At 41.4% G+C, this 20,476-nt stretch overlaps 1 protein-coding gene across 9 annotated transcripts in view; it reads left to right on the forward strand.

The window, feature by feature from the left end:
- The window catches only part of ncoa1.S (nuclear receptor coactivator 1 S homeolog), a 125,013-nt gene that overhangs the window by 101,872 nt on the left and 2,665 nt on the right, over positions 1–20,476 (forward strand). For 3 of the 9 annotated variants that reach the window (XM_041565116.1, XM_041565111.1, XM_018266033.2), the window contains exons 13-20: positions 294–417; positions 6,715–6,865; positions 9,631–9,936; positions 10,134–10,235; positions 11,637–12,042; positions 15,091–15,265; positions 15,380–15,563; positions 19,977–20,069. In XM_041565116.1, coding sequence (XP_041421050.1) covers positions 294–417; positions 6,715–6,865; positions 9,631–9,936; positions 10,134–10,235; positions 11,637–12,042; positions 15,091–15,265; positions 15,380–15,563; positions 19,977–20,069 — 1,541 coding nt within the window. The remainder of the gene's footprint in view (positions 1–293; positions 418–6,714; positions 6,866–9,630; positions 9,937–10,133; positions 10,236–11,636; positions 12,043–15,090; positions 15,266–15,379; positions 15,564–19,976; positions 20,070–20,476) is intronic. The other 6 variants (XM_041565118.1, XM_041565113.1, XM_041565114.1 and 3 more) reach the window with 6 other exon arrangements.

A 20,476-nucleotide genomic window follows, 5' to 3' on the forward strand; every position in this document is an offset into this window, starting at 1 on the left:
ATCCCTCCTCAGTGTTCCAAAACTTTTCTTTTCTAGATTATAATAAATCCCCGCTGTGAGAACTTGGCAGTGTAAGGGTTACATAGATTTGGGTTAGTGCCGCCGGGTATAGGGGCGCCTGAGCTCGGGATTTATGAACTCCAGCTGGTTCCTTGTTTAATCTTTACATTTAGTCTTTTACATTCATTAACTTGCTGTACTTGTCCTGAGGTTATGTTCCATTATTCAGGTCTCTCCCTCTATGTAACATAACATTTATATGGATATATTATTCCCTTATTTATCTGTGTTAGGCTTGCCGGATCCTGACCTTGGAATCACCGACCCGCAGTTTGGGCAGCCAGGAATGGTGGACCACATGCCCTGGAATGATGGCTCGATGCCCTTGAACCGAGTCACCCCGAATTCACAGGAAGAGTAAGTTCTGTTGCTGCAGGTCTCACACAAACAGCTTTGATGCAGTGGTGAAACTAGATGTTACTGGGCCTCACAACAAATTTATTTTAAGGCCACAAAAATATCCAGAGGTTGCCCTGTTTTACCAATAGATATTGAAATTGCTCATTAATTAGGGCCTCATTCGGCCCCTATATCTCCTGGGCCCCTCTGCAGCCGCAGGGTCTGCTTCCTCTGTAGTTACCTCTCTGCTTTGGTGCTTTATAAGTCTTTTTCAACAGTAAAAAGGTGGAACATGTATGAATAATAATAAGAGTTATAATAATATGAACACATAGGGGGTTGGTTGCTTTCCCTATTATGTTTAGTGCTGCAATCTGTATGATTATTGGCTGTATATTCCATCCCTGTCATCATTCTAATGCTCTAGACCAGTGATCCCCAACCAGTAGCTCGTGAGTAACATGTTGCTCTCCAACCCCTTGGATGTTGCTCTCAGTGGCCTCAAAGCAGGTGATTATTTTTGAATTCCAGGCTTGGAAGCAAGTTTTAATTACATAAAAATGAAGTATAGTGTCAAGTAAAGCCTCCTGTAGGCAACCAGTCAAAGTAGGGGCTACCAAATAGCCAATCACAGACCTTCATTGGAATTCTCGGGAACTATTTTCATGCTTATGTTGCTCCCCAACCCTTCTTACATTTGAATGTGACTCACAGGTGATAAAGGTTGGGGGTCCCTGACAAAGAGACTACCTAATGGCCAATCACAGCCCATATTTGGCAAGGTCGGTACTAGGGGTAGGCAGAGTAGGCATGTGCTTAGGGGGCAAAAAGCTGGGGGTGCACCAGGCACGTACCTCCTCCTACCCCAAATCCGGTCCCCTCTCTCCGACCGTCTCTTCTATTTGGGTGTGGATTTGTGCTTCCGTGTGTCAATTTGCGAACGCACATTTGCACATGGCATTTTAAGCATTCATGCCGCGAGCAGTATTTTGCACATGACCACCCGGCACTAAGCCTGGCCGGCTTGGCACCCTGGGATCTTTTTTTGCATGCTTATGTTGCGCTCCAATTTTATTTTACATTTAAATGTGGCTCCCAGGTAAAAAAAAAAATGGTTGGGGACCCTGCTCTAAATGGCTGCTTGATTTATGCCTCTGAATACTGCAGTGCTGAGGCTTCTGGCTTCTTTCAGTCCTGTCATTTTCAGTGACAATACATTAAAGGATAAGTAAACCTTAAAAATAAGTGAATGTAAAATTGATAAGGGGGCTATTCTAAGCCCTTCTACAATGTACATTCATTATTTATTTATTTTTAATTCCAAGATATTAAGGGATACATGTACTGTTAATATGAATGAATTTTGTTACAACAGCGCCACCTGCTGGTCAGTTTCCCACCAGTCTGACCAGAAAGTAGTCAAGGAAGTTGTCAGGAGAAAGAAAGAGGCTGCTCAGGAAAAAAATTAGAAACCTCAGATAACTTTTCTCAGATTTTTCCTAAGCAGAAATCATTCCTTGACTACTTGCTGGTCAGACTGGTGGGAAACTGACCAGCAGGTGGCGCTGTTGTAACAAAATTCATTCATATTAACAGTACATGTAAATGTACCTACTTCTTTAGTTAAGCTTTAGTTCTCCTTTAATTACTCCACTTCTTAATCCTGTTAATCCTGCAGGCTTTATAACTATTTTAACATTTTAACAGCAAATTTACATTACTTCCTCCAAAAGACCCTTCTTTCCTTTACATTATAGGGTGTTTTCAGGCAGAAATTGAGGCTTTATCCCTTTAAATCGTTGTCCATTGACAGATGCTAGAGGCTGCAGGGAGCAGAGAAATGCGGTGCTGAAAGAACAAAGCGCCTATTCAGCCATGGGCCGATCCGTTAGGGTTCTGCTTAACATCCCTTGATATTTAGCAGAAATGCCTTCCTCACATGGCAACACCCTACCTTTCCCAGCGTTACAATAACAAGCGTCTGCACAGAAATATATATATATATATGCACTAGCAGAACCTAAACAGTGCCCGGGTCGCATGAGGACACCCTCACAAAACATTAGCCGGCCTGGCACTATTTTTAGCCAGATTACTGTGACTGTTATTCTCTTGCTCCCGCGCCTTAAAAAGCTTTGTGAAAGTTTGGGAGTTTAGGAAGGGCCAATGGGAAGAGGTGCCTTTCTATCCCGGAGCGTGTGCGGCTAATCCCCTGCAAGCAGATGTCTCTCCCCCTCTGGGCTGATGGGAATCAAAGACACCTGAATTCCAGAGCATAACATGACACTTGCACTTCTTCACTTTGTCTTAATGATTCTCCATCTGCATCCGGTACTGTCCATTGGCTTGCCAACTCACCCAACTGCCACCTGGTGGCTGAAAGTGTCATTAGGGTGACTACTCTGCTTTCACATTGATCAGCAATTGTTGGTAAGATGAATGGAGAAATAGTAGGGAAGGATAACAGGGAGATGGTAGCAAGAGATAGCAACAGTATGGCAAGATGGAGACAGTACATCAAATGACATGATGGAGACAGTAGAATAGGATGGAGAATATAAGGGAAAACAAAGATAGTATGGCAATATGGAGATAGTAGGTCAAGATGGGCACAGTAGGGTAAGATGGAGAAGGTATAGCAAGTTGAAGAAGATATCGCAGGTCAGGCAAGATGGGGAGAGTATGGGAGTATGGAGGTAGTAGGGCAAGATGAAGAAAGTAAGGGAAGATGGAAAAAGTAGGGCAAGATCGAGACAGTAAGGGAAGATGTCAGCAGAGCAAGACCATGGCAGTAGGGCAAGACATTACAACTAGACATTACAACTAGAGATCTGTAAGTACAAGTTACACAAATGATTTCGCTTCCCACAAACCTGTCACATCCCCCCCACCCATTCCACTAAATGAAAGCTGCAGGCCTTACTTTAGTAGTGACAGAACTCAAAGTCAATGGGCCCCAGTAAAATCCTTTTAGGCCCCGTCCTAAAGAAATAAGATATTTTTTATATTGAAACTACTGTACCCCACTCTTATACCTCCTGTCCCCCCACAACTGTATCAGTGTCTGATGCTTCTATAGTCAGACCCTGCTAGAAGTAGACTACGTTATTAGTACAGGTATGAAGTTTCCCGCACTGGGTGTTGTTGGATAACAAGTCTGTACAGCTCCAAGAAATATTTCATATAGGAAAACACTCTCTTAAAGGGGCGTTCACCTTAATCTGAAACATTTACTGTATTTAGTTGACCCACATAAGTTTGCAGCTGGTCTTTTTTTAATTAAAAAACATTTTTGAATAGCTTTATATTATCTCAGTCGAGAAATGGAAGAAAAAATTCTGTTGCCATCTCTCTCTACCACCTCCCTACCACCCTTCCCTACTATCCCTCTCTACTATACCCCCAAGCATTGGGCCCTAGGGCTAGCTGAAATATGTGCTGCTGTGCTATTATCCCTCTGCTACTATAGGTGCTGCTGTGCTATTATCCCTCTGCTACTATAGGTGCTGCTGTGCTATTATCCCTCTGCTACTATAGGTGCTGCTGTGCTATTATCCCTCTGCTACTATAGGTGCTGCTGTGCTATTATCCCTCTGCTACTATAGGTGCTGCTGTGCTATTATCCCTCTGCTACTATAGGTGCTCCTGTGCTATTATCCCTCTGCTACTATAGGTGCTGCTGTGCTATTATCCCTCTGCTGCTATAGGTGCTGTGCCTTTGGCTGCACTAGCATGGGGAAGTATACTGTATATGTGGTGCATTGCTGCGCAGTGTGCAGAGCATTTGCTCAGGTTTGGATGCCCTTCTCTGTGGTTCGTCCCTAGGACTGGCAGTAAAGGGGTTACACTCATTCAGCTGCACAATCTCATGCCAGAGCTGCTATTTATTTGTTTTATGTCAAGCTATGTCCATAGAGAACCTCTGGCATTTCTTCCTATATAATCTCAGCTCCGGCTCCCACATCTGCTACTCATCTATCATTAAAAGAATAAACATCTCTGCTCTGAAGGAACCGTGTGCTCGGATGGATTCCCTATCAAAGCCTCCTTCTGTTTTCCTAGTACATTGGAGGATTTTATTAGGCAAACTGCTCCTCGGTGTAATTAGATTTTTTTTTTCTGGAACCTGATAGATTCCATTTGACACTCACATAGGAATTGGGAATAGTGGGGCGGCTGTTTGCACTGAGCTGTTAGAGCTGTTTGTGCTCTGTCATTTATAGGAGACTTACAGTATGGACAGGAATACCTCTTTCCAAATTTTTACTGTTTAACCCTTCCCAAGAAAGAAGCAAGGCTGAAACGGGTTTGTCCGGAGAGCACACAATCAAGTCTGATTCTGTATACAGATTCCACATTTCTTTTAGAAGCCCCAGTGTATCCGACATATATTGTATTAACGGAACAGCTGACGGGGTTAAATAATAGGGACGCACTGAATTCTGCTTTTCAGGGTTCTGCCAAATTCCAGAAACCAGGGGTCCGGCGGAACCGAATCCAAGAGCTTTGTCTGTGCCGGAACAGCAGGTGTACCAGCGGAAATACCCAATGTCTAGTGTGCACGCATTATTTTCGGTTAGAAATGGTTCGGATTCGGTTCAGCCGGATTCTTGGATTTGGCCGAAAACTGCTAAATATACTTGGACACTAATAGATTTATGTATCACCAGCTGGGGGGTCATTCTTCTTATGTCTGGCCACACTTATTTAAAGGATAAGTAAGCCTTTAAAAGAAGTGAATGTACAATTGATGAGGGGGCTAGTCTAAGTCTGCAATGTACATGATATTAAGGGATACATGTACTGTTAATATGAATGAATTTTGTTACAACAGCGCCACCTGCTGGTCAGTTTCCCACTAGTCTGACCAGCAAGTAGTCAAGGAAGTTGTCAGGAGAAAGAAAGAGGCTGATGTTCTTCTGCTTAGGAAAGATGTGAGAAAAGTTATCTGAGGTTTCTCATTTTATTCCTAAGCAGAAGAACATCAGCCTCTTTCTTTCTCCTGACAACTTCCTTGACTACTGGTCAGACTGGTGAGAAAATGACCAGCAGGTGGCGCTGTTGTAACAAAATTCATTTATATTAACAGTACATGTATCCCTTAATATCTTGGAATTAAAAGAAAATAAATAATGAATGTAAATTACAGAAGTGCTTAGAATAGATCCCCTCATCAATTTTACATTCACTTATTTTTAAAGTTACTTACCCTTCAATGCATTTGCCATTAGCCACTGACAGATATAAATAGGCATGGTATGGCAAGAGAAGAGTTAACATGGCAAGATGTTTGCCCAGAAGTCTGATACCAATCCCCCCATGTGTCTATAGAATCCTTCCATCTGTTTTTGTTAGAATGGCATTTCCGTAGGGAACTGCGTCCAAAATACCCAAACGCTCCTACTGCTCATGTGGGTCCAATAACAAAACTCATTTTATACAGAATACCAATATCAGATGGTTTATATTTATATTACATATATGTGCGTGCCCATATATAAATACGTAAATAGTAAAAGTGCATCATTTTCAAGGGGAAGTTGCGTGATTTAAAGCGCCACTAATGGGTTCCAAACCCTTCTTGGTGCCAATTTGACTTTTCCAAACTGAACCTTTGCCATCTGGTCTCCACTGCAGTTCCAATATATCACTTCTATGGAAGCAGAATATGATAGATATTAGGGATGCACTGACTCACTACAATTTTGGATTCAGCCAAATCCCCAAATCCTTTGTGAAAGATTCAGCCGAATACCCAACCGAATCTGAATCCTAATTTACATATGCAAATTTTCGGCTGGAAAAGGTGGAAAAATCTTTTTTTTTATTTGAGTGAGCTCTAATACATCTGCTAGGAAAGGAGCCCCCTATAAGATATATTGGATCTAACTGTCAATGAATATCTGACACCCAACTGCTGCATGAAGAGAGAATGAAGAGAAACAGATGCTGAGAGAGGAATACAGTAGTGAAGATAAACCTGATTGTTTTAGAAACAATGCAGAATATTTAATTGATTGTATTTAGAAAGTTTCTTATTTCAGAATGTATATTACATTTTCATTTTCACAATAGTTCCCCTTTAATATACAGTATATATATATATAATTTATAAGAGATAACTGTCACTTATTAGAATGCACCAGAATCATTATAAACCTGACATTTTAGGGGATAAATTGGCCCCTTTATGCCAATATAATTCTACAAGCAGAGGACAAGGACATTACTTTGCTGATTGGGAGTTTTGGTGCCCTCTGTTCCTTAATTTGCGCCCACGGCCTCTTATCTGTTTTATTTTGTCTTTCTTTTCAGGATTGACGAGTTTCTGTGCCCCCCAACCACAGCCGAGGGGCGGAGCGATGAGAAGGCTTTATTTGAGCAGCTCGTGTCCTTCCTCAGCGGCAAAGATGAAACAGAACTGGCGGAACTGGACCGAGCCTTGGGCATTGATAAACTAGTGCAGGTACCGCCATGGGCAAGTCTCATCACCAGTCTGATAATATTAAACCTTTCTGTAAAAATCCAACTACAATAGGAATATGACCCAGTAGTATAAATAATGATACCCTTGCCTGAGGCCTGTTGTTAATCTCCAGCATTGACAAACTGCCTCTTTATTCAGCCAGTGGATCTCAAGGTTTTGCTGAATTGCAACTCCCAGTATCCTGGAAGCAGTTTATTATTGGTTTCAACTCCTGGTGACCAAGTGGAAAGTGTTTCTCCAGAATGTCCAGTCTTCTGATTGGCTCTTCAGGCCTCTCAGCGCAAATAGCAATGCCTCGGAGCTAAAGCAACACGGAGAGGCACATTTATCAAGGGTCGAATTTCGAATTCATGTGAGTTTTTTTAAAACTCCCATAAACTCTCATGAACTTGAAATTCGACCAAATTTGAAATTTATTATAAAAATCTAATTTTTTAAGCTCGGGTGAATAGGAACGACCCGAAAACTCGAATTTAATTTGATTCGAATTTTAAAAAACTTGAATGTCAGGAAGGCTGCAAACAACTTCAAATTGATCCCTGGACATCTTCCATTGACTTATACAGCAATTTGGCAGGTTTTAGGTGGCGAACAGTCAAATTCAAATTCTTAAAGGGGCAGGGTATGATAAATCTCGACATCTAATTTTTTTTAAAAAAAACTCAAGTTTTAAACTATAGTTTAAACGATAGTTTATTTAAACAAGCTGCTGTGTAGCCAGGTGGGCAGCCATTCAAGCACAGGATACACAGTAGATAACAGATAAGTACTACTATAGTTTATATAAACAAGCTGCTGTGTAGCCATGGGGGCAGCCATTCAAGCACAGGATACACAGTAGATAACAGATAAGTACTACTATAGTTTATATAAACAAGCTGCTGTGTAGCCATGGGGACAGCCATTCAAGCACAGGATACACAGTAGATAACAGATAAGTACTACTATAGTTTATATAAACAAGCTGTTGTGTAGCCATGGGGGCAGCCATTCAAGCACAGGATACACAGTAGATAATAGATAAGCTCTGTAAGCTTCTTCAGAACTTATCTGTTATCTACTGTGTATCCTGTGCTTGAATGGCTGCCCCCATGGCTACACAGCAGCTTGTTTATATAAACTATAGTAGAGTTTCTGAAGCAAACACACCAGTTGTACTAGTGCAGAGCAACACTACATTATATTGTCATTTCGTTCTTTTTTAGGAATTACTGTTCCTTTAAGAAGCAGCCAGAAGCAGAACTAAGGCCATTAAGTTAGCAGTGAATGACACTCGCCTCTGCTATGTGGAACCCAGAGACCATTCCTTAAATTTATGGCTGAAATGTCTGTTGTTGCCTCCGGTGTTACTGTTTTCTTGTTAGTCCTGTTTATGGTTCCATTTATCCCCCCCCCCAGATACCGCCCCCGCCTCCTAAACAGAGTAGAACAGATGGTTTGAATTTTCCCTATTGTTCCTTATGGGACGTGGAACTTCCAGAAAGGAGCTGTTGGAAAATAAATGCAATAGTCTCACCTGCCTGCTGACCTGTAACCTGCCACCTTTCCATTACTGATTAAACTACAGCTCCCAGAACCCTCTGCTAAACTAAGGGCCACATGTGGGACTTCTAATTCTACACGTGGGCTGTAAGGGGAAATGTGAGAGATATAGTTCAGTAGCAGCTGTACTGTCAGGAGGATGCTGGGAACTGTAGTTCATTGCAAACTAATGAGGCCAGTCATTGCCAGTGATTTAAAACAGTTCAGTGTAAAAATAAAACTGGGTAAATAAATAGGCTGTGGAAAAATGTATCTAATACAGTCAGTTAGGCAAAAATGTAATGTATAAAGGCTGGAGTGAGTGGATGTGTAACATAATAGCCAGAACACTACTTCCTGCTTTTCAGCTCTCTAACTCTGAGTTAGTCAGTGACTATAAGGGGGGCCACATGGGACATAACTGTTCAGTGAGTTTGCAATTGATCCTCAGCATTCAGCTCAGATTTAAAGGAGACATACAGGATAAATGAGAAAACCCTAATTTTGTAGGCAATTATAAGTAATATATGGTGTTGCTTTTACATGGGGCTAAAAATGAATATTATCTTTAAAACTCACCCCTTTATTGGAGCTCCCTGGAGATGTTCTGTGGTCCCTGTTTCAAATGAGGGGTGGGCGTGTCCCTGCCAGAAGCACAGAAGGAGGGGGACAGCCAATCACAGCCCTGCAGTCACACAAGCGCAGACATGTCTTCAGTTCCCTATCAGGTCCTGCTAGCTGCTAATTGGTTCCTGTTCAGGGAACATTAAGTGGAACAGAAGGGAGGGATGATTAGTGTTTTTGCAGAAATATCCAATCAATCAGCTTGAAACACTACTTTTTTAAGCACAATATATATCTAAATGAGTATAATGCACTGGTACGTTCTTATTTTTTACACAATATGTCTCCTTTGAAAGCATCAGTTATGTCCCATGTGACCCCCCTCACGTCTCTGATTGGTTTGTGGCTGGTAACCAATCAGTGGAAAGCAAGAGAGCTGAAAAGTAGGAAGTAGTGTTCTGGCTATTATGTTACACATCCACTCACTCCAGCCTTTATACATTACATTTTTGCCTAACTAACTATATTAGATACTTTTTTTATTTTGCACAGCCTATTTATTTACCCAGTTTTTATTTTTACATCTAACAATTCCTTGAATACGTCGGTGTTTGTTGGATGCAGAGGCAGGTTTAATGTTGTGTGTTTTGGTCCCCTAGGGAGGAGGTCTGGAAGTGGTAAATGATCGGTTTCCTCAGCAGTCGTCCATCGCTCCCGTCATGATGGAGCAGAAGCCGGGCCTGTATCCCCCCCAGCAGTTTCCTTCACCCAATCCCAACCTCTCCTTCTTCAATATGGTCAGACAGAAGACTTCATTTGGGACTGTCCAGGTACAACCTCCTCAGCCTCGGGGAACCTACGCCAACACCATGGCAATGCCACCACGGCAAGCTCTTGCCCGCTCAGTAACTGTGTCCAACCAACTGCGACTGCAGCTGCAGCAGAGATTACAGGGGCAGCAACAGGTGAGGTGCCACGGGGCAATATAGTGGCACAATGTGGCACATGAATGTATATTAATATTCTGTAGGGTACTTAGTGCTGCTGGGTGTCACATACATGTCAGTTTGTATATGGCTGGGAGCTGCCATACTGATTCCCTTGCACAGTACAGCATGAGCTTATTGCAAAGAACATTTCTGATTATTGTTATTGTCTTAAGGTTTTGCAGCAGAATCGCCAAGCAAACCTGAACCAGTTTGGAGTTGTCAACGCAGTGACCATGGGTATGAGGCCTGGCATGCAGCAAACCATCTCTCCCCAGGTAATTCCAGCTGAGCGTTTATTCTGCAGGGGACGGGTACACTTATTTTATATTAGCATATAATTCCATCCTTCCTATCCAAACTGTTACAGTTCTGCAAGATATGTGGTTCAATTCTCTTTTCTATGTCTTTAAAGGATAAGTAAACCTTTAAAATAAGTGAATGTAAAATTAAGGAGGGGGACTACTCTAAGTGCTTCAATTGATAATTAAGTGTTTGTAACACGAAACGCATAAGGCTGTGGACACAATCAACTACTTTTTCACTTTGAATTAATTGCCTGATGGAAGATTGCCTCAATTGAGTGCCTGCTCCAAAGAATTATCGGTTATTCTTAGCACTTCTGCGATGTACATTCATTATTTATTAATTTTAATTCCAAGATATTAAAGGATAAGTAAACCTTTAAAATAAGTGAAAGTAAAATTGATGATGGGACTATTCTAAGCACTTCTGCAAAGTACATTCATTATTTATTTATTTTTGATTGCAAGATATTAAGGGATACATGTACTGTTAATATGAATGAATTTTGTTACAACAGCGCCACCTGCTGGTCATTTTCTGACTATTCAGACCACCAAGTAGTCAAGGACGTAATCCTGCTCTGATGTTCTTCTGCTTAGGAAAGATGTGAGAAAGGTTTCTCATTTTATTCCTAAGCAGAAGAACATCAGCCTCTTTCTTTCTCCTGACAACTTCCTTGACTACTTGCTGGTCAGACTGGTGGGAAACTGACCAGCAGGTGGCGCTGTTGTAACAAAATTCATTCATATTAACAGTACATGTATCCCTTAATATCTTGGAATTAAAAGAAAATAATGAATTTACATTGCAGAAGTGCTTAGAATAGTCCCCTCATCAATTTTACATTCACTTATTTTTGAAGTTTACTTTTCCTTAGTAATGAGTGAAATTTTTCGCAGAGATTTTCCGCAAAAATGACACCGTTTCAATCATTTTTGGAGAAGCAAAATGGGTCATATTCGACGCCATCACTAATCCTTTAATTTTCAGATCAGGAAAATTAAAAAAAAAAAAAAAAATGGACCCGAGCAGTAAGGCGAGGCAGTTAATCAGCAATTCGTGCACATCGCACAGACAAGTGTCACAAAAGCTGTGGGGTGCAAAGCACAAATGTTTTTATCTGTATATTTCGCATGAACCTTTTCCGTGATTATTTTTTAAAGGGACTCCAAAAGTAGAAATGTAACTTTTAGCTAATTTCCAATTTTCATTAGACAATGTTTATTTTAAAGTTATTTGTAAATGTCATTGGAAAGTGTTATCTCTTTGGCTGTTCGCTGCACTGTTGGTACTGACTGCTGAACCAATGTAGCGTTGCTATTTTCAGTATCTCAGATCCCACTCTATACTGACACATCTCTTCTCGCTCACAGCAGCCCCCGCTCAACGCTCAGATGTTGGCCCAGCGACAGAGGGAACTGTACAGTCAGCAGCATCGCCAGAGGCAATTAATGCAACAAAGAAGCCTCCTCATGAGGCAACAAGGCTTTGGCAACAATCTGCCCCCATCAGGCAATCTGCCCGTCACACGACTCCCCCAGGGCCCCCCACAACAATTCCCTTATCCTCACAACTACGGTACCAACCCTGGAAACCCTCCCCCCTCCACCAGTCCCTTCTCCCCTTTGACGACGACTCCCGAGGCCGCGTTACCGAACCGCACTGGAGCAAATGGCGGCGTTATGGTGAACAGGGGCATGATGGGAAATGTCGGAGGACAGTTTGGCTCTGGGATCAATCCTCAGATGCAGCAAAATGTCTTCCAGTATTCGGCAACAGGTAAGGCCTGTTTAGAGAACAAGTGTCAATGCTAAAATATTCTACAGTCCTGTATTTATATAACACCTTATTCATAGAAATACATTAAGGGGTCGATTTATTGTGCTGTATAAGACATTGAATAAAACATCACCAGTGATATTGCCCATATCAACCAATCAGCAGTTAGATTTCAACAGTCACCTACAAGTTAGAAAACAAAAGCAAAGATCTGATTGGTTGCTATGGGCAACATCGCAGGGGCAATCCTGGGGCCTCAATGCCGAACCCCCTTCCCGCTCCAGTCTTAGGAGAACTAAAGCCTTACTAAAGAAGTAGGTAGAAATGTTGTACATGATGTTTTGTGCTTCTGCACCAGCCCAAGGCAACCACAGCCCTTTAGCAGTAAAGATCTGTGTCTCCAAAGATGCCCCAGTAGCTCCCCATCTTCTTTTCTGCTGATTCACTGCACATGCTCTGTGCTGCTGTCACTTACTGAGCTTAGGGAGCCACTCACAATATACAGTACACATAGAATAGAAATGTCACAATATAAGGCTGATTAGTAATTAATACACATAATTATTACATGGCAGCACAGAAACCAGTGCAATTAGCATCAGAATTGAATAATCAGCAAACCTGTAGCATCAGCTTATATTACAGCCAGGGAAGCTCATTTTCTGCTGGATAATTAGTGACGAGCCCTAAGCTTAGCTTCTCAACAGCCAATCAGAGCCCACTGAGCATGTGAGTGTCACAGACACTTTCCAAGATGGTGACCCCCTGTGACAAGTTTGAAGTCCTGGATCATTGCTGCTATTGACAAGCTCAAACTTTAGCCTCGTGCCATAAGTTCACTATATAAAATGTGCCATTTTTAGCCAGATTCATCTTTAGGGTTTAGTTCTCCTTTAAAACATCAGTGTTGGAGCGGGTCAGGAGAGCAGCATCACTAGTGCAATGAGCACAATAACACTCTCTGCTCTAGTGGAGCGGAATTGCCAGCTTAAAGCCCGGAAATTTGTCTCTTAAAGTTACAAGAGGCTGCTCACCCTGCTCTGTCATTGGTGGTGTTTTAAACAATGTTTTACACAGCACAATAAATAAGCCCCTAAAGCTTCAGAAGTAAACTGACAGTTTTAACAGCAAAGGAATATTTGGTGCCATCTGGCCTTTAGCAGTATGTGTAGCCTTTGTTTAAGGGATACTGTCATGGGAAAACATATTTTTTCAATTTTTTCACTATAAGATCCGCTCGTTTGGCAAGGTCGCCAAACGAGCGGATCTTATCCCAATATGCCCACTAACGGCTGGGCGATATCGGATTGGCCAAACGAACGGATTACAATGATACGAATGGGCTCCGATGGGTTGCAGGACCGCATCAACCAGCCGATTCGGTCCTGGATCGTACAAAAAATCAAACTTGACCGATCGATATCTGGCCGAATTTTGGCCTTATATCGATCTGGAGGACCCGTCGGGAGCCCCTACACATGGGCAAATAAGCTGCCAAATCGGTCTAAAGGACCGATATCGGCAGCTTTAATCTGCCAGTGTATGGCCACCTTAACACAAGATAACAGCTGCCTGGTAGATCTAAGAACAACACTCAATAGTAAAATCCAGGTCCCACTGAGACACATTCAGTTACATTGAGTAGGAGAAACAACAGCCTGCCAGAAAGCAGTTCCATCCTAAAGTGCTGGCTCTTTCTGAAATCACATGACCAGGCAAAATGACCTGAGATGCACCTACACACCAATATTACAACTAAATACACTTGTTGGGTAAGGAATGAAATTTTATATTGTAGAGTGAATTATTAAACAGTGTCATTTAGAAATAAAAACTACACCATAAAAATCATGACAGAATCCCTTTAAACAATACAAACCCCTTGCGACAGACATGAGAGCGCCCTCTGGTGCACACGAGGAAGACACACGGACGGTGACATTTGTACCTTGCAGAATGTTTCATTTACTTGGCAGCGTTTCAGATAATGTGTGTATTTAATATGTATCAGTGGGGGGGGATAATAATTTGGGCTGATGATTTTATAGGCCCTTATTTTTCACCAAACATCATAAAAAATAATTTTAGGGAGAAATGCTATCTCTTTCCTTCTTTTGATGAAGCAGAAGCCAAATGCCTGTGAATAAGTGCTGGGTAAGCATGAAACGCGTTAGGCTTTGTTGTGGGGCCTAATGGATTTTTAATATATAGTGAATAAAGTACCCCCTCTTGTAAAATATAAGGATATTATAAGATACCAAGGAGTTTCATGACCATATAAAAGTACGAGGCCGAAGGCCGAGTTATACAGGTCATGGAACTCCGAGGTAACTTCTAATATCCTCATATTTTACAACTGGGGGTACTTTATTTATTATAATACACAAATTTCACTGAGTCATGTGACTGAAATGACATCACTACTCACCGTTTATAACTGATGACATCAGAACTCACTCGTTTATAAGGATATAATTTACAAGATATTCATGGCTTTTGTGTATTATATAATAATAAATTGATTTTTTTTTCATCATAGACACGTATAATTATGTTTTTTGGTTTAAGAAGCCAAAATGTTTCTGTTCTCTAAAAACTTCACAGGGATATTTTTGCAGAAGAGTCTTGTCGCCATCTTCTTTGGATTCTCCATCTTGTTTTCGTTCTGTTTTCTCCAGGCTCGTGCGCAATAGAGTGAAAGCTAAAATGTTAGTAACAAAAGGCTGACTTTGTGCACGTCATGCCCTGGAGAGGAGGAATGATAGTGCCAAAGACCTTCTGCACAAATACCCCAGGCCAATGCAGTTTCCCACTAACAGGTGCCCCTGTCCGGGGTATCTGGAAAGCAAAAGAGCTCTGTATAAACAGCCCCCTGTTCTTGTGATTGGCATACAGATAAGCAGGAGTCAGTTATGCAGGAGGTTTATCTCAGCACTTTTTATTTTATATATAAATATATACAAATATAATTTCACAATCCAGTATATTTAGGATTAGGGAGATGCTGCTGAGGAGGTGCCATGATACTAATTGATTTCTGTCCTGCAGGTATCAGCCAGCAAGGAGATCCAACTTTTGCACCATCTCTCAGCCCAACAAGTCCACTCATGTCCCCCCGTATTACGCCTTCCCAGAGCCCCATGCTTCAGCAAACACCATCCACACCCGGGTACCAGTCACCTGACCTCAAGACTTGGCAGCAGAGCCCACTGGGCAACTCTGGGTAAGAACCAACCAATGAAGCTTCTTCCAGGAATACAAATGTCATAAGAGGCAATACTTCCCCTTTAATATTTTCTTCTTGTAAGTTTATCTTTCGTCTGTATTTTCTTCACAGGGTTTATAGCCAAGGTGGGCAGACGCAGCCCCCAAATGGCCAGCAGGGAATGTACAACAACATGAGTATCACCGTTTCCATGGGAGGGGGCAACACAGGAGTCCAGAATGTGAATCAAATGACGGGACAGATGCAGATGAGTTCCCTCCCCATGTCCAACATGAACTCTATGTGCTCAGAACAGGTCAGTCATTGGGCACATCAATAACATACAGAGTGTGACTGACACCCAGCAGAGAATGGATAAAGTATGTATAATGGATGTTATATAGTTATATAGTTCAATTGGCTTGAAAAAAAGACAAAGACCATCAAGTTCAACCAAATGAAAACCCAGCCCCATACACACACCCCTCCCTACTGTCACATAAATGATATATCCCCATATCTATACTAACTATAGAGTTTAGTATCACAATAGCCTTTGTATTATGTCTGTCCAAGAAATCATCCAAGTCCCTCTTATAGTCATTAACTGAATCATCACCCGGCAGTGCATTCCCCAACCTCACTGTCCTCACTGTGATGAACCCCCTACTCTGTTCCTTTAAATGAAACTTCTTTTCCTCTAGTCTGAAGGGGAGGCCTCTGGTACGTGATTCTCTTTATGGGTAAAAAGGTCCCCTGCTATTTGTCTATAATGTCCTCTAATGTACTTGTAAAGTCTAATCATGTCCCCTCACAAGCGCCTTTTTTCCAGAGTAAACAACCCCAACCTTGTCAGTCTCCCCTCATAATTTAACTCTTCCCTCCCTCTAACCAGTTTAGTTGCACTTAGTCTCTACACTCTCTCCAGCTCATTTATATCCCTCTTAAGGACTGGAGTCCAAAACTGCCCCCATACTCCAGATGAGGCCTCACCAGGGACCTATAAAGAGACATAATTATGTTTTCATCCCTTGAGTTAATGGCCTTTTTTATACAAGAACTTTATTTGCTTTAGTAGCCACAGAATGACACTGCCCAGAATTAGACAACTTGTTATCTACAAAGAGCCCAAGATCCTTCTCATTTAAGGAAACTCCCAACACACTGCCATTTAGTGTATAACTTGCATTTATATTATTTTTGCCAAAGTGCATAACCTGCATTTATCAACATTGAACCTCATTTTCCAGTTTGCTGCCCAGTTTTCCAGTTTAGACAAATCACTGTGCAAAGTGGCAGCATCCTGCATGGAACCTATAGTTCTGCACAATTTAGTATCATCTGCACAAATAGAACCAGTACTTTCAATGGCCACCTCCAGGTCATTAATAAACAAGTTGAAAAGCAAGGGACCTAGTACAGAGCCCTGCGGTACTCCACTAACAACACTGGTCCAATTAGAAAATGTTCCATTTACCACCACTCTTTGTAGTCTATCTTTTAGCCAGTTCTCTATCCAGGTACAAATACTATGTTCCAGGCCAACATTCCTTCATTTAACCAGTAACCTTCTGTGTGGCACTGTATCAAATGCTTTAGCAAAGTCTTAGTAAATCACATCCACTGCCATCCCAGAATTCAGGTTCCTGCTCACCTTCTCATAAAAAGAAATTAAGTTAGTCTGGCAAGATCTATTACGCATAAAACCATGCTGGCACAAACTCATAGTATTATGATTTGCAATGAACTCCAGTATCTTATCCTTTATTAACCCTTCAAGAAGCTTTCCTACCACTGACGTCAGACTAACTGGCCTATAGTTTTGAGACTGAGAACGGGATCCTTTTTTGAATAGAGGCACCACATTAGCAATTCACTATTCTCTCGGCACTATGCCAGACCTCAAAGAATCCTGAAAAATTAAATAAAGAGGTTTGGCAATCACAGAGCTAAGCTCGCTAAGTACCCTGGGATGAATACCATCTGGCCCCGGACCTTTGTTAATCTTAACATGTTCAAGTCTCTGTAGAATTCATGTGTGAACCATGCATCATTAGTTGTATTACTAGAATTGGGACTATTAATAACGAAACCTTCATTAGCTGGTTCTTCATTTGTGTAGACAGATATATGAAAAATATGAGTTCAGAATCTGAGCTTTCTGTTTGTTTTCATCAACCAGCTGACCCCCTCTGATAGTAAGGGTCCCATCTCTTCCTGCTTAATTTTTTTTACTATTAACATATTTAAAAAATAATTTTGGATTTTTTTACTGCTTGCTGCAATATCCTTTTCTATATCAATTTTAGCTTGCCTTATAGCTTCTTTGCATGATTTATTGGCCTCCTTGTACCTTATAAATGTTTCGGCTGTACCAGCTAACCTGAAAGCCTTAAAAGCACGTCTTTTCTTACCCACCTCAACACCAACGCTTCTATTGAACCAAAAAGGTTTTGCTTTGCAACGACGTTCCTTGCTTACAAGTGGAATATACTGACAAGTATATTTATTAAGCAGCATTTTAAAGACTTCCCATTTTTGTTCTGTGTTTAACCCTGTGAAAAGTATTTCCCACTTAATATGTTGCAGAGATGCCCTTATACTGTCACAGTTTGCACGTCTGGAATTTAGTGTTTTAGTTGGTCCCTTATAGAATTGCTTCTGCAACATAATCTCAAAGGAGACCATGTTATGATCACTATTCCCTAAATGCCCCTCACCCACACAAATGTTCAGTGAGATGAGTTCAGTATTGTTAGTTATTACAGGTACAAAAGAGAGTTATTCCTAGTAGGTTCTTGAACGAGCTGGAATAAAAAGTTGTCATTCAGCATATTTACAAACCTACTAGCTTTTTCTGTCTTAGCAACCCCATTACCCCAGTCAATGTCTGGATAATTGAAGTCACCCATAGCAACAACTTGACCCAGCTGTGAAGCCGCTTGTATGTGCAAGAGTAACTGGGCTTCATACTCGACACTTATACCAGGTGCTTTATAACATACACCAATGATAATTCTCTTTGTTACCTTTTGCCCAGTCAAAATCTCTACCCAGAGGGATTCTACACCCTCACCAGTGGCAGTTATTGTTATTTCTTTAGCGCATGGCTTTAATTCAGGCTTTACATACAAACACACTCCTCCACCCGCTATTTAATCCCTCTGTCCCTCCTAAAAAGGGTGTAACCATTTAAATTCACAGTCACATGTTTCATCCCACCAGGTCTCAGTGATACCAATTATATCATAATGTTTAGAGCAATTAATTCCAGGTCTCCCATTTTACCTGACAAACTCTGTGCATTTGCAGCATACAGCGGAGGTTACTACTTTTACTTTTGAAATTTGCATTACTTAGTGGAGAATTATATGTTAAGTTAGTATTATTCTGTTTTCCTTGTAACAGAGGGACCTCCTTAGCTGGTAAACTGTATGCCCCCCTCACTCCTCCCCCACGACCCTTACTAACCCCACTGCACCGTCTACCCTAGCTTCCCCATAATTCTTTATCTCACCCCCCCTTGCCTAGTTTAAACACTCCTCCAACCTCTTAGCCATTCTTTCCCCCAGCACCGAGGACCCCCTTCCATTGAGGTGCAAACCGTCACGACTGTATAGGTTGTACCCCAAGGAAAAATCAGCCCAGTGCTCTAGGAACCCAAACCCTTCCTTCCTACACCAAGACTTGAGCCGCGCATTTAGCTCCCTAAACTCCCGCTGTTTTCCTAAACTTGCACGTGGCACAGGCACAATTTCAGAAAAGATGACATTGGAAGACCTTTCCTTAGAGTCTAGAGACCTGAAATCACTCTTTGGAGGATAAGAAAACCTTAAAAATAAGCAAATGTAAAATTGATGAGGGGGCTATTCTAAGCACTTGTGCAATAAAGTAGTCAAGGAAGTTGTCAGGAGAAAGAAAGAGGCTGATGTTCTTCTGCTTAGGAAAGATGTGAGAAAGGTTTCTAATTGTTTTCCTAAGCAGAAGAACATCAGCCTCTTTCTTTCTCCTGACAACTTCCTTGACTACTTGCTGGTCAGACTGGTGGGAAACTGACCAGCAGGTGGCGCTGTTGTAACAAAATTCATTCATATTAACAGTACATGTATCCCTTAATATCTTGCAATTAAAAGAAAATAAATAATAAATGTACATTACAGAAGTGCTTAGAATAGCCCCCTCATCAATTTTACATTCACTTATTTTAAAGGTCCTTTAAGGTCTTCCATCTACCATTTATTTTGTCATTAGTACCGATATGTACTAAGACAGTTGGGTCATGCCCAGCCCCCACCCAATAATTTGTCTACCCGATCAACCACATGCCGAACCCTGGCACCAGGTAGACAGCAAACTGTTTGGTTGTATGTATGATGTATGTACAGTATGATGTATGTATGATGTATGTATGATGTATGTATGATGTATGTATGATGTATGATGTATGTATGTATGATGTATGTATGTATGATATATGTATGTATGATGTATGTATGATGTATGTATAATGTATGTATGATGTATGTATGTATGATATATGTATGATGTGTGTATGATGTATGTATGATATATGTATGATGTATGTATGTATGAAGTATGTATGTATGTATGTATGATGTATGTATGATATACTGTATGTATGTATGTATGTATAATGTATGGTGGATCACTGGGTGTAGAGGTTGACCAGTGTGTTTGGCCAGTGAATACAATGGTGTCTATATTGCAGCAGGTGAGTGATCCAGCACTGAGACCAAGTGGGCTTTTCTGCAACCAGCTTTCCTCTACAGACCTGCTGAAACCAGAGCCAGAGACGGGCCAGGTAATTGTGACTCTAGCAGGCTTGGAGGGGGACGTCTGTGCTCCAGTCTATACCCTTATCTAGGCAAGTGGCCCTCTGTACCGTTGTCTGGTTGCTATGGGATATTCTGTAGCAACAGCTTAATTACCCAAAAGTTCATAGTCACATTCATGCAGTGACTGATGCGCAGGGTCCTTGTGACTCTCACACTTCTCTGCATTCCTCCCAACTGTCCCGTTTTTGACAGCTCAACCCGTAGTCCCAGATTGTTACTGAAATGTCTCAACCTTCTCTCTCATCTCCTGCACCTTTTTAAAACTTTTCTAAAACTTAATTGACTTTTGGCAGGTGCACTTAGATACTTTTGTAACAAATTGAGATAAGCAAAGAAACAATTGTAACAATTTAAGATAAGCAGGTCTCTTGGG

Source organism: Xenopus laevis, chromosome 5S (genome assembly GCF_017654675.1).
Source record: "Xenopus laevis strain J_2021 chromosome 5S, Xenopus_laevis_v10.1, whole genome shotgun sequence".
Lineage (NCBI taxonomy): Eukaryota > Metazoa > Chordata > Amphibia > Anura > Pipidae > Xenopus > Xenopus laevis.